Source organism: Chiroxiphia lanceolata, chromosome 7, assembly GCF_009829145.1.
Source record: "Chiroxiphia lanceolata isolate bChiLan1 chromosome 7, bChiLan1.pri, whole genome shotgun sequence".
NCBI classification, from domain to species: Eukaryota; Metazoa; Chordata; class Aves; order Passeriformes; family Pipridae; genus Chiroxiphia; species Chiroxiphia lanceolata.
Window position 1 is genome coordinate 34,220,134 of NC_045643.1, and position 12,570 is coordinate 34,232,703.

Consider the following 12,570-nt stretch of genomic DNA (forward strand, 5'->3'; position numbering starts at 1 on the left):
GCTAGTGCAGTTTTCCCCCAGGTTTGTAACAGATGCTTAAATCTATAATTTCTGAAATGACACAGGAAGACACATGACCCAAGTAGTCCTTGAGTTTTAATGTTGCAAATTCCATTTAGTTTGTTTTGGAGCATGCCTCACTGAGGACCTGATCATCTAATCCGTGTATGGGCTCTCTCAGGATACAAATCCAGGCATTTCTTCATTAATTTCTGTTGAAGGATCCAATCCAGGATGTGGTTTTCATGCACCTTTGACTAAGGTCACAGAATGAGGTAAGAATGCTTGCAGTGATGCCTCCATCACAGTTCATCTTCTAGTGTCTCTGTGCAGAAGCAAGATACATGTGAGAAGAGTCAGCTTCCTGCTCTCGCTGAATTTGTTCATATCTGACCTCCCACCAAAATAAATGAACAAATTTGTACCTATTCTCTCTCTTCCCCCAAAAGGTAGATCCAAGCAGCTTTTAGTCCTGTCGAGGGCAGGGACTGAGCACCCTCCTGCAGAATCCTGTCTCCCTTGATAAATTTGATACTGCCTTGAGAGATGCAGGCTCACTTTCCCATCTGCTATCCTAATTAGGGGATAAGCACTGCCTTATTTGCTCAGAGAGAATGGAGATATTATCACCTATTTATTCGTTAGTCATTAATAGCTGTTCTACCTTAGGCTGCCCAGCTACCCCTAAAAAGCCTCCTAGTCTAGGTGAAAGTGGGCATCCTTGTGACCCACGAGAGGGTTCTGGACCTTACAGGCATCTCCTTTCTGTGTGGGGAACTTGCTAAATTTCACTCTCAGGCACCATTCTGCAGGTGTGTGATTCAAAGCTGTGACATTGATAACTTCTGTACCATCTTTCAGTGATTTTGAATTTTCCAGAAGCGTAGAAAAAATCCTAACCACATTTAGTTAAGATGTTATTCTCAAACTGAGGAAGTCCCACTGAAATAGCTGTTCAGCCATTCTGTGTGCTTTAGTTGGATCAGAGCTGGTGATCCCAAGGATAACTAGATTTCTGTTACATAACTGTAGTAGGTAAGACAGAAATTGGGGCATGGGGCACATGTTCATAAAAGAGCAGGCTTTATTAACCCCTAGTCACAGACTCAGTTTATCTCAACATTCCCTGAAAGCACAGAAGGATGTCAAAGTCACTGGTATGGGACAAGTCAGCTAAGTGACTAGTGGGTTGTGTTGTCAGGACTACAGTTTCAATACCTAAACAGAAAAAAAATTGAATCTCCTTCACAATTACCAGTTGCATTGAAAAAAAATAAAAATAAATCTGAACTGGACAAGACAATTCAATCCGTCAAAGTACAAGAAAGATACAATTGCCATTATATTTCTATTTTCCACCATATTAATCTTTTTGTTCCACCAAAAATATAACTCTGCTGTTGATTGGAAGAATATTGCAAACTCTCCAGAAGGCAAATTTCTGCAGATTGGTATTCTTAGTCATCATAAATACAAAGTTAGCTATTTTAAATTCATTCTTTCCCCCATTATTCAACATCAAGTATTAAAAGCAGCAACACTGAACCTTCAGTCTAAGCAAGTAGAGTAACAGATCCCATCCAATATCCACAAAAAGGTTTTATTAAATAAAATATGGAGTTTAAATTCCCTAGTCACAGCAGTCTTAAGCTGTCCATTGCTGATAACACATAGGTCATGCGTGTTTGAATAAAAGGATTATAGGGTGAACACCATAAAATGGATCTGAGTATGAGGTATGTCATGTTTTCTCATTCTTACATTTAGAGGCATTTAATTTAATTTAAATCAAATAGGTCCTAACTCACAATGCATTTATTCTCCTGTCAGACACTCAACACATGGGTATTATTTTAGCTAACTTCAGTTTGGTGCCAGGAACTGGATACCGAATTCCAGTGAGAAGAAAAATAAGAAAAGGCTCGAAGAGTGAGATGGATGAGAATGACTTTCCTACTTTTTAAGAACTGTAAGGAAAAGCATCAGCTGTGATTTCACCAGAACTGCTATAGAAAAAAAAATATCCAGGATTTCGGGTTCTAGGAGGAAGAACAGGGAGTGTAAAGAAACCAAATATCTTCTGTGCCCCCAGGATGTTAATGTGAAAGAAATGCAGTTTGTTGTATCTCTTGGTCTGAGTCTAAATGTTACACACCACAGCTCACTGTCACAGCAAGACCTTCACAGGGAAAGGGTGTCAAAGGGGAAAAATATGCTTTTTAGAGACAAATGCTTTTAGGGCAGAGTGTACAGGATCTGAAGTTCTGTAAAACTTGCTCCCCTAAAAAAAAAAAAAAGTATCACATTCCACTCATGTGTTATAATAGTGGATATCCACTCAGATTTTGAATCATGATAAATAGGTTTAAAAATTGACCATTTTAAATGGAAACGTTCTGGAACTACATTATACAATCTACAACTCAGAGCCAATAAACCTTTGGATTGATCCGCTACCAGAGAGCTTGGACAGAAGCTGTCAGTGAAGGCTGAATGATGACCACTAATAGATTCTGGAAAGGTGGTTCTAACTACTAGTTTCCTGTACAAAAATTAAATACAATTATAAAAAAAATAATTTTTAAAAATCTTTAAATAAAAAAAATTGAAGCTGAGCAGTAGAAAGAAATATAGTCTTTCTACCTGCTGCTGGCTACTGTACTTTGGATCGGGTGAGCATCTCCAGAAGGAAGAGGAAAGCAAGGAAGCTGCTGCTTCTCCCAGAGGAACTGAGCATTCTCTGCTTGGAAAAAAAAAAAAAACACTTTAGGAAGATGGAGCATGGAGGGAGGGAGAAAGAGAGTTAGCAAGCAGGCAGCTCACAGCGGACCGCAGTTTGGAAAAGCTCCCTGGAGGGCCAGAAACTTCCTTACAGCAGGGAGCAGACCCAAGCCAGGGGAATGCAAGGAAGACTGATGGATTTGTCATTCAGCACAGAACACAGTGCAATTTGATTCAAAATTAACTAAAAAAATGGATGTTTCCAGTACGGGAAGACTAATTTAATGTAAACTACACAGAGGTTCAGCAGCGGGATGAAGCAGAGCCTGGAATACAACAGCAGCTGTATCATAGGATTTGTCCTAACCCGGTAAGGAGTTTAACATCAGTCTTTTCCTTGCCTTTAGCAGTGACAGAATTGAAAGGAGTCCAAAAAGTAGACAAAATTGAATAGGCTTCAAAAGAAAACGAGGTGTTTCGATCACCTAATTTAAAGTGGCCGAGGTTAACACACCTGATAATTCAGTGGTGCCACAGCCACAGAAGTAACATTATCTACTGAGAATCTTTCCACAGAGCTGATTAGCATTTTATTAGTTTAATGAGTGGAAAACAACACAGGCTTTATCCTTCTCCCTGGCACACTTTGCTCAAGAGACTGAAAGGGCTGGGCTTCACTCCTGCCTTGATCCATATTATGCCACTCTGAAAATGCCCCTGTTATCAGCCAGTTAAGATCAGATTCAGCAGCTTTTTGCCTTTGTATGGAGATGGGCCAGTGAAGGAAAGGGTCAGCTATGCAGAATATTCTTCTAGTCTACTGGAGGTGAAGCTGAGACATGTGCCTTGAGGTTCTATTTTGTTTCTTTGATTTCCCAAAACAATAATGGCACACGTGTAAGACATCCTGACTAAAAAGTGTCATGAATTCTGACTACAGCGCACTATAAAATTACTGTTATATACCTATTCCTGTACTACAATTTTTGGAGGTTTCTTCTTCTAACAATCACCTGGAGTAAGGAGAAAATTCAACTTGGGAATACTTCATCTGTTTTAGGCTCCCAGTGGTGGAAGAACACACTCACTAGTAACAATTAAAACTAAAGGCTCAAGAAAAAAAAACACTGGCCATGAGACCCTTGAAGCCCCACAAGAAATAGCAATTCCAACTTTCCAGAGATATGTAGCGAACAACAGACACAACCAGCAGGTGCTTGTAAGGAGAAGAGCCAGACAGCACTAGAGGCCCCATATTTCACCCTCCTGAGGTTCACACACAGGTAGAACTCGGTGTAATTGTGGGAATATTCCTGGTTACTGTCAGTCTGTCTGTCCTTCTCCTCCTGCATTAAGTGCCCAGGCTCAATTCAACTGCTGAAGGCATCGTTTTATTTCCATCATCTTCCTCTTTCTTATATTCATCTCCTTCTCTCTCAGCAAAATCCCAGGGCTTTTTTCCTCCAGGTCACCCTCAAGCACAGCCAGCTCCTTCTCCATCAAAACCATAAAAAGCCCTTAAATCTACTTAATAACAGAATAAATATAGAAGCACTTCTATGCACAAGTGGTTTATTTTCCTAGATAATGGGTAAAGTCAGATGAAATTAAGGTCGTGTTTATACTGGTGATTTGTGATATTAGAAATACCTGGTCATCACCAAAAACAAGTAAAGAAATTCTCAGCTGATTGTAAACATAAAAGAAATATGCTGGATCTGGAAAAGCAGAATTAGTGCTTTTAAAGTAGCCTCAAATCTGCACTGCAATGATACAATAACCATAATTGCCCCCAATACACATAAAAACCGATTTTAGAGACAGTAGATTCTTCGTTTTCTTTTTTATTTCTCCCTATTCTTTCATTTTCACTTCCCAGCTAATAATAGCTTCTGTTACTACCAATCATTTGGAACAAAGAGAAAACCTATCTCAAGAACTACAGTTCTAACAGCTCTTTAATTCTACCTCAAATTATAGTCAATCATTCAAATTCTGTATTTACAGTAAGCACTGCCATTCCAGGAAGAGCAGAGCATCACACCAGCACTGAAATCTCTGCTGCAAGGACAGAACTACTTAGTCTGAACTGCAGACCCAACTTCACAGCCCTTTATTTCCTCCCCACTCTTAATTTGTTTCCTTGAACCTCTTTGTTAACTGCAACTGAGCTTAAAGCTGACACAGAACACCAGCCCACGAGGAGATTCCCTGCAGGAAAGGAATTAACATTGTTTTCCAACTCCTGACCTGCAGACCTTATAGATTTTGTGTGAGATTCACCCAGAAACTCATCCACACCCGCCCCTTCCATTCCATCTCTTGCTCACCTGGCGGAGTGCTGACAACTCCCGTATTTCTGCACAGGACCCGTAGGTTTTCCAGCATCCCAAGTGCCTTGTATGTGGAGTCTGGGAGCAGAGGAACATTAGGACTGCAGCCTGTGTTCCTCTTGCAAGATGCAGACTCCTGGGCTGCATCTTTGTATTGAGGGTCCTCCATCAGCTCAGATTACTCAGGGTGTAACCCAGGTGCGTGACTCAGCTGCAGGCACAACTGTGTTGCGTGACTGCATGGATGGTATCACATTTTCAGTGCTACAATGCTACAATAAGAGTTTCTGAACCACAAGGAAACAACTGATAAATGGATTTTTTTTACAGATAAGAGTACCAGATAAAACCTGCAAGCGTAAACAGTCCTAAATTGAGGAAAGGGTCTCTAAGAGGCTGAAATGTGTCTCTCATGGACTTACTTTGCAGTAGTGATGCTCTGCTGGAAGCAGAACCTAACTAGCAGGTCCAACCCTGATTTTCTTTAACTCTGAGTCTTTAACTACCTAAACAAACTACAGGAACTCTAGCTACAAACACAGTGGGGAAATTGAGCAAATGGAAACTGAATGGGAATGAAGAATGGGGTTGGACAAATAAACATACACATATTTAAGATTCAAAATGAATGGCCAGAGCTGCCTCAAAAAAGATGTTTGGAAATCAAGTTCAGGATGAATTTTTAATAGTCATGTGAAGGGGAACTTTTCTCTTTTCCAGTCCTGCTAGATTTCACTCAGTTCTCCAAGATTTGATGTGGTAAAAAGTTTAAGGCTGCTATTTGTGCTTTATAATTGGTAGAGTGAAGTGGTATGTTAAAGAAGTCAGCAAAAATCAGGACTAGAAGATGGATTAACAGAGCAAATGTACCGTCCTGTGAAGCATGCAGGCACAAAAAGGGAAAAAAAAAAAATCTTCCTTTTTCCTCACTGCTTTTGATTTTGATACATTGACAAGTACATGTGAAAGATCCAAAGCGACAGGTTTCCCTCAGCACCCGGAGGGCTTGCTCTGTTTCTGACCAAGATGCAACCCACAGCTATGGAATCGCAGCTTTTGTCTTAAAATCATTTTGGACTAGCACTGATCTTTCCTTATTTCAGCTCTTTACCAGATGTGCCCAAGAACTACCATGCCTTAAACACTTGGGCCAAATACGGGTTAACACCTCACCCACAGACCATGCATTGCTGACACCCCAGTGCTCATTTCCCACGTCATGCTGAGCAGCTCTTGCTTCTTCTCATACAGTTTGGCTTATAAAGTGCTGATTAAAGGTAAAATTTTCAACAGTATAGGAGAAAATTGGTGCAACTAGAGCAGAGTTGTATCTCTCTGATGCCCCGAATGTCCCTCTAGTGAGGGATTTCTGCTGCTCCTTTTTGACTCCCATGTCTGAGTTCCTTTCTTGCAGAAACCAAGGTGCAGGAGGAAAACCAGGAAGGTGGGAGTGATCAGTGCATCCCAATTTAGCATTTGGGCTCCACTGATCTTTCCATTTCACTTCCCTGCCGGTTACACTTACAGCACATCTCTGACATCTCTCAAAGTGCTTTACAATGGCAGAAAAACTCCTTGCATGTTACACGTGGAAAGACTGAGACTTGGATTTTACTTGCCCTGTGCTAGGGAAGCCTGGAGTGTCTTGTGGTCTACTGGACACCAAACAGACTTTCTGTACAGATTTTAAGTAGGATCATTAACCTTTCTGTGCCCCAGTCAACCTACAATTTTCAGTCAAATTGAAAAACATCAGCCACCAATTCCACAGAACTAGGTCAAAAGACATGATGTGAGGACAGGTTGAGTTGTGAACCTCCTACGTAAACTAAACCTGGCCCCCTCCACCTTAAGACACAACTTCTCATTCAGGGTAATAAATTCTCAAACTTCTGAAACCAGCATTTGTTGATCTGTCTTCAACTGCAAACTGCTGCATTCCTTGGGTTACTCACATTAATATACAAGAATGAAACATAGGCTTAGAATGCCCACAGCATGGAGAAAAATAACAAAATAAACCAAATGAAAGGTTGGGACCAATATATTTCATGACAAATTTCCCCCTGAAATTAAAGGGGATGGAATTTCAGCCATGTGCTTCAAGATGACCAGAGGGAAGCATTTACCTTTCTGAAATGGAGTTGAGAGTTTTGCATGGTGCCTGTTTCTGATTCTCACTGCAAGGGCACATTACCTGGAATATGTTTGCAGGGCTAGAAGACAAAATTAAAGTAGCCAGGAGGAACATACCTCTGTATTTCTATGCCTTACAGGGTATACATATTTTAAATTGAAAGGCAGTGTCATCTCAGTTTTCAAGTAATTTCTTCTTATGAAGCAATGTCTTCTACTGTAGCAAATATTCTTTTCAGCTTAAAGTCATTAAGAACCTTAAATTCTGTTAAAAAAAACTTCTGTAAAAATTTTGTTTCATTAACTTTAACAAAAACCAGTTTGCTAGACAATTTCAGCCCTTGAAATTCCAAGACCAACAATCTATCATTGAATTTCCCTCATATCAAACACTGTACTCTCAAAGTTGGTGGAGAAAAGTCTTAAAATAACACCCTTTGTCATTTTTTCCCCAATTATTTCTTATCTATGCAAACACTACTGGGGGAAAAAAAAAAATCAACTGCTTTTAAGGGTTTGTAAAATGATTGCTTTCTGGATTTCTAGCACAGCAACAACTCTGCCCAATGATAATGTTAGAAGGGAGTTTCTTGATAGAAATGCTGGCACAGCTTTAACTGTAGGCACTGGAAAATGCTGCTGTGATCCTTCCTTACTTTCAGACCTCAAAGATGCAAGACTGTGCAAATGGTTATGGTGCCTGATGACCCTACAGAACCACAGGTCCTGCCTGAGTGAGTGTCTGTAACTCACCAAGACAAAGTAGTAACTAACTCGTGTTTCCCGATTCAAAACCTGCATACTGCTTTTATTTCTTTTCTTTCCTAAGGGAAAGAGGGAAATATCACGCATTTTGAAGACCCCATCTAAGCTATTTTAAACAATGTTATGAAACATGACGCATTAAATGTGCAAACTAATAACATGAAAAGGAAATAATGGATACTGACAGCATTTTATTTTTTTTTTCAACAAGATTTCTTTAAAATGACGAGTAATATTCCCAGGCAAGTAGGAGAAGCCCCCTTTCCTTTAAGGTATTTAAAGCTAACTTAATAAAACACTATCAGGCATACTATACACTATATTATCCTAATACTTCACTCTCTTCAATATTCAACATGTAGAACTCTATTATTTCTGAAGAGGTAACTAACAGGGCATTCAGCAATTACGTGACAATTGGAAAAGCTTAGTGAAAATTAATGGTAAAGCAAGAGTATCTATTAGTGATAACACAACACAATAATTCTTCATTTTCTTATCAATAGCAGCCCAGACATGTACTGGCTGGGCATTGCAAACTGTTGTTTTGCTCCATACAGTCAACATAAGGTAAACCTGACTTTTAAAATCAAAGCATTTATACAGGAGCAAGTTAGCACCTTAACCTGACTCTACAGCAGGCTTCCTTACTGTTACATATGCCCAAATATGCAAAATATTTGAGGAAATATATATGTGCTTATGCTGCATGCATACTGGTACACCAACTATTAATCAAAATAATAATCCAGGAACATGTTACAAAAATATGCCTACACTCTATTAAAGGTACTAAACATGAACTGCTGACAGAACAGCACATAAAAAAATCATCTAACACTGCTTTCAGAAATTCAGTGAGACTCTCTGCCATAATGTCCTCAAATTTATGAAGTTTCACATGGATTTCATCCTAATTTATGCATCTTCAGGAAGTAGGTAAGCACACTTTGGTATTTGAAAGGCAAGGCACCATTTGAAATTCAATTTATTAAATAAAAAGTACTTCTATCTTCACTGAAATACAGTGCCAAAATGTTTCACATTCTGACACCTCTTACATGTTTTATAAAAAATTAAGGTTGCCCTATCAGGAAGGGTTTGCTGATAGCATTTATGGCTTACTAAAATGTTGCTGTACTGCAACACTGAAACCAATGATTTTTTTTTTATTTCTTTGCTGAAATGCTGAGCCTTTACTCTTGAATAATATTAACCATGTTGATCTTTGGTTAAAAATAAAAATTCAGGAACCAGTAACACAAATGCCTGCCTAGTAAAGCTCCTAATCAGACTCCAGGAAGCCACCAGTTCCTACAAATACTGGCCAGAGAACAAAGAATAGCAGAGACTTGTATTCAATGCACTACCACCAACATCAAATATTTTTTAATTTATAATAAGCAAAAACTTTAACCAGATGTTAACCAGATGTTCTGGTGAGAGCATGCCAAAAGGTATTTACACAACTTTTTAGCAGTGGGTTAGCATTACAAGATAAGCCTAAAGTGTATCAAAAAATCTCACACATTCTCATTTTGCTTTAATTTGCTATTTAAGCTAATTTATATAAACTATATAACTAATTGAGTTCAAAACCTTGTTGGTTTGTATATAAAGAATGCAGAAAAAAAATGAATCCTCCTGGGTGAGCCGAGTGCCACATCCACCTGGGAACCTTCAGTGACTGTGATTTTTGTTTGATTCAAGGCAGCAACTTTGCTTCTTTTAGCCAGCCTTCACTTACAGCATGTAAAACCACAGCAAGAAACTTCCCAACATCATCCATAAGACATTGTGTAACAGACCCGATCCCTGATGATTCAGGTTTTAATCGATCCCTTTTGATATCTCTTAAAAAAAAAATAAAGAGGAAGGTGTGAGAGGGGGTGAGAGAGGTTGCAGGCATGAGGAAGGAGCGTTTTTATTCACTTCCCTTCTGCTCAGCAACTTTGTAATCCATTTGCTGCTCTGCTTTCCCATCTCTCACCCCTGCGTGTTGTTTAGCTGGAAACTGGGCTGCAGGAATGTGAAGAATGTAAACAGCCTTTTATTGTCCAAAAGGATGGGAGTGTGAAAGAAATGTGTGCCTTATCGCAGGGCTGCAGCTCGCTACTTCATTGCTATGATAAAGTGCTGGAGCAAAAAACATTACACGACAAACACAATCCAGAACCGGATTAGAATTTGACATAAGCTTCCTCAAAAACTAATCAATCACCTCACGCTGTAATACTAGACTCCAGTTCTTAAGGAGGGTGTTTAATCCCTTCAAGGTTTATTACACACTCCCTATTGACTACGGTGACAAACTTTCGGGTCCAAGGCAGCTGGGGAAGAGAGGCATAACTTTGCAGCGGAGGTATCTGGCAGTAAAACCAAAACTCACCCCAAGTTAAAATGGGATTTCGAAATTAAAGTGAAGATGGCCAAACTCTTCTACAAATACATATTTTCCTCTTTTTAACCTCTCCTGCCGCCTGAACACGAGCATTAATCTATTTGTTTCCCACCATCAGTGCTCCACGAACGAGGCACTGCCGGCATGGGAGAAGTTGAGCTCCTCGCCCGCCTCCAGCCGCGCACCTCGTTTTGCCTCCCTCCCTTCAGAGCCCTGAATTTCACAGTCTGCATCTCACCTTGCCACCACGTCAGTCCCCGCATTCCCCCACCGCATGCAGAGGAATATTTAGCGTAACACCGGCAGGTCGCACAGTTTCTGATAAAAATTAAAGAAACACCTGGCTTGCGCTGCAGCAAGCCGAGACTAACGGGGGAGCTTCCCAAGCGCAGGTGGCTCTACCTGCACAACCCGCTATGTCTCGCACACGAAAAGAGGCGCTTGAGGCGAGCAGAAAACTTTTCGGGAGCGGACAGTTCGGGTGATGCTCGGTACACACACACACTTATCCCCCCGTCCCCGCCCGCGGTACCCGGCGGCTCCCGGCGCATCCCGGTCCCCGCGGCCGCGCTGGGCTCGGGCACGCGAGCGTCCCATATCCCAAAACGGCCCGGCAAGAAGCAAGCTCGCTTAATTAAAAGAAGAAAAAAAAAGAGACAGAAAAAAAGAAAATAAAAAAGAAAAAAAAAGAATAAGAATCGGTCGCGGGCTGCAGGAAGGATGGTTTGGAGGGGCTGCTCGGAGCCAGCCCGAGGGGACCGCGCTACCCGGTGGAAGGGCGCCGGTGCCCCCGAAGCCCCCCCGGGAGAGCCCAGGTGCCGCAGGGTTGGAGACTTACGAGCTGGAGGACGCCCTGGACCACGACGAGGGGCAGGGGCTGCAGGGGCACCATCCTGGCTGCCGGTCTAGGCGGCGACTCCCCTGGCGCGGGTCTCGCTCATCCCCGCTCCGGGAGGAGGACGGGGGGGGGCAGGACCGGGCGCAGGGACACGCCGCCCGCTGTCCCCGCTCCTGGGGCGCTGTCCCCGCTCACGGGGCGCTGTCCCCGCTCACGGGGCGCTGCCAGGCAGCAGCCAGACCCCGGCACTGCCGCTCCTCTCGGCTCCGCGCCGCCCGGCTCCGCGGGCGGCCATGGCGGGCGGGATGAGGGAGGCGGGATGAGGGAGGCGGGAGGTGGCGGCGCTGCCCGGCTTCCCCCGGGGGCAGAGCGGGGTCCCCTCACAGCCCAAGGCCGGGCCCCGCCGCCCCGCTGCCCCGCATGGCGCTGACGGGCACCGGGGACCGCCCGCCCGGGCCGGAGTGGAGCAGAGCCTTGGCGGGGGGCGGCGCGTCCCCGCCGGGCGCTGAGGAGCCCCCGCTGCCCCGGGCGGGGCAGCCCGGCCCTCCCGGCAAGTTTAAAGAGGCGGCGGCCCCTCCTCCGCCCGCAGCCGCCCAGCCCGAGCCGGGATGCGCCTCCCGGAGCAACCACGGGCTGCCCGACCGCCGGTGTGGAAAGGGAGACAGGCGAAGAGTCGGACTCGACGGCCCCAGTCCCGGTTTTATAGGACACTCCTGTCACAGGTCCCTTTCTTTAGGGTGGATTGCCCCCCCGGATACCCACACATGGATGGGCAGCCACTGTCCTTGTGGGGAAACCCGACGTGTTTCTTCTTCCCAGCTGTGAGGAGACGCTGCAAGACGGCCGGGTCCTGCAGCCCATCCTGGGAACCCTCAGTCTGCCCTGAGTACACTCAGTTTGCTCTTGGAACACTCAGTCTGTCCTGGGGACACCATGCATCTGTCACCTGGGCATGGCGTCCCCTCGAGTGGGCACAGGGACAGGGTCGTGTCCAAGTGGGCTCCTTGTGTAGGGCTCGAGCTGTGCAAGGCAGCGGGGTTGGGGTAATGACACATGAGCCTCCTGGGAGCCCAGAGGGCTGCAGGACCCATCTCCAAAGAAGTCACTGAGATTAGATTTATTTTATAACATAATTTAACAAACACTATCTGGACACAATTTTGAGGTGGGCATGAGAAGCCTGAAACACTTGTCCCTGTGCTTTTGAGCTTGTAATGTGGTGACCTTGAAAGGGGAAATAAAGTTTTGAATGCAGTAGGCTGGGTTGGAGGGTGACCCCATGTTTGGCACATGTGCCTCCCACACGGCCCAGGGCTGAAGCGGTACCACCATGACCCATAACAGGTACACCTGTGTCCAGCCTGGCAGTGCCTGTG

General features: G+C 43.6%; 1 protein-coding gene across 2 annotated transcripts in view; it reads right to left on the reverse strand.

Annotated features, from left to right (window-relative positions):
• The window catches only part of NXPH2 (neurexophilin 2), a 38,220-nt gene extending 26,793 nt beyond the window's left edge, over positions 1-11,427 (reverse strand). The window contains exon 1 of one of the 2 annotated variants that reach the window (XM_032692935.1): positions 11,195-11,427. In XM_032692935.1, the coding sequence (XP_032548826.1) occupies positions 11,195-11,248 (54 nt within the window). In that variant the 5' untranslated portion in view covers positions 11,249-11,427. Of the gene's footprint in view, positions 1-10,594; positions 10,675-11,194 lie in introns of those variants that run through there. The other variant, XM_032692936.1, reaches the window with a different exon arrangement.
• Between the last annotated feature and the right edge of the window lie 1,143 nt (positions 11,428-12,570).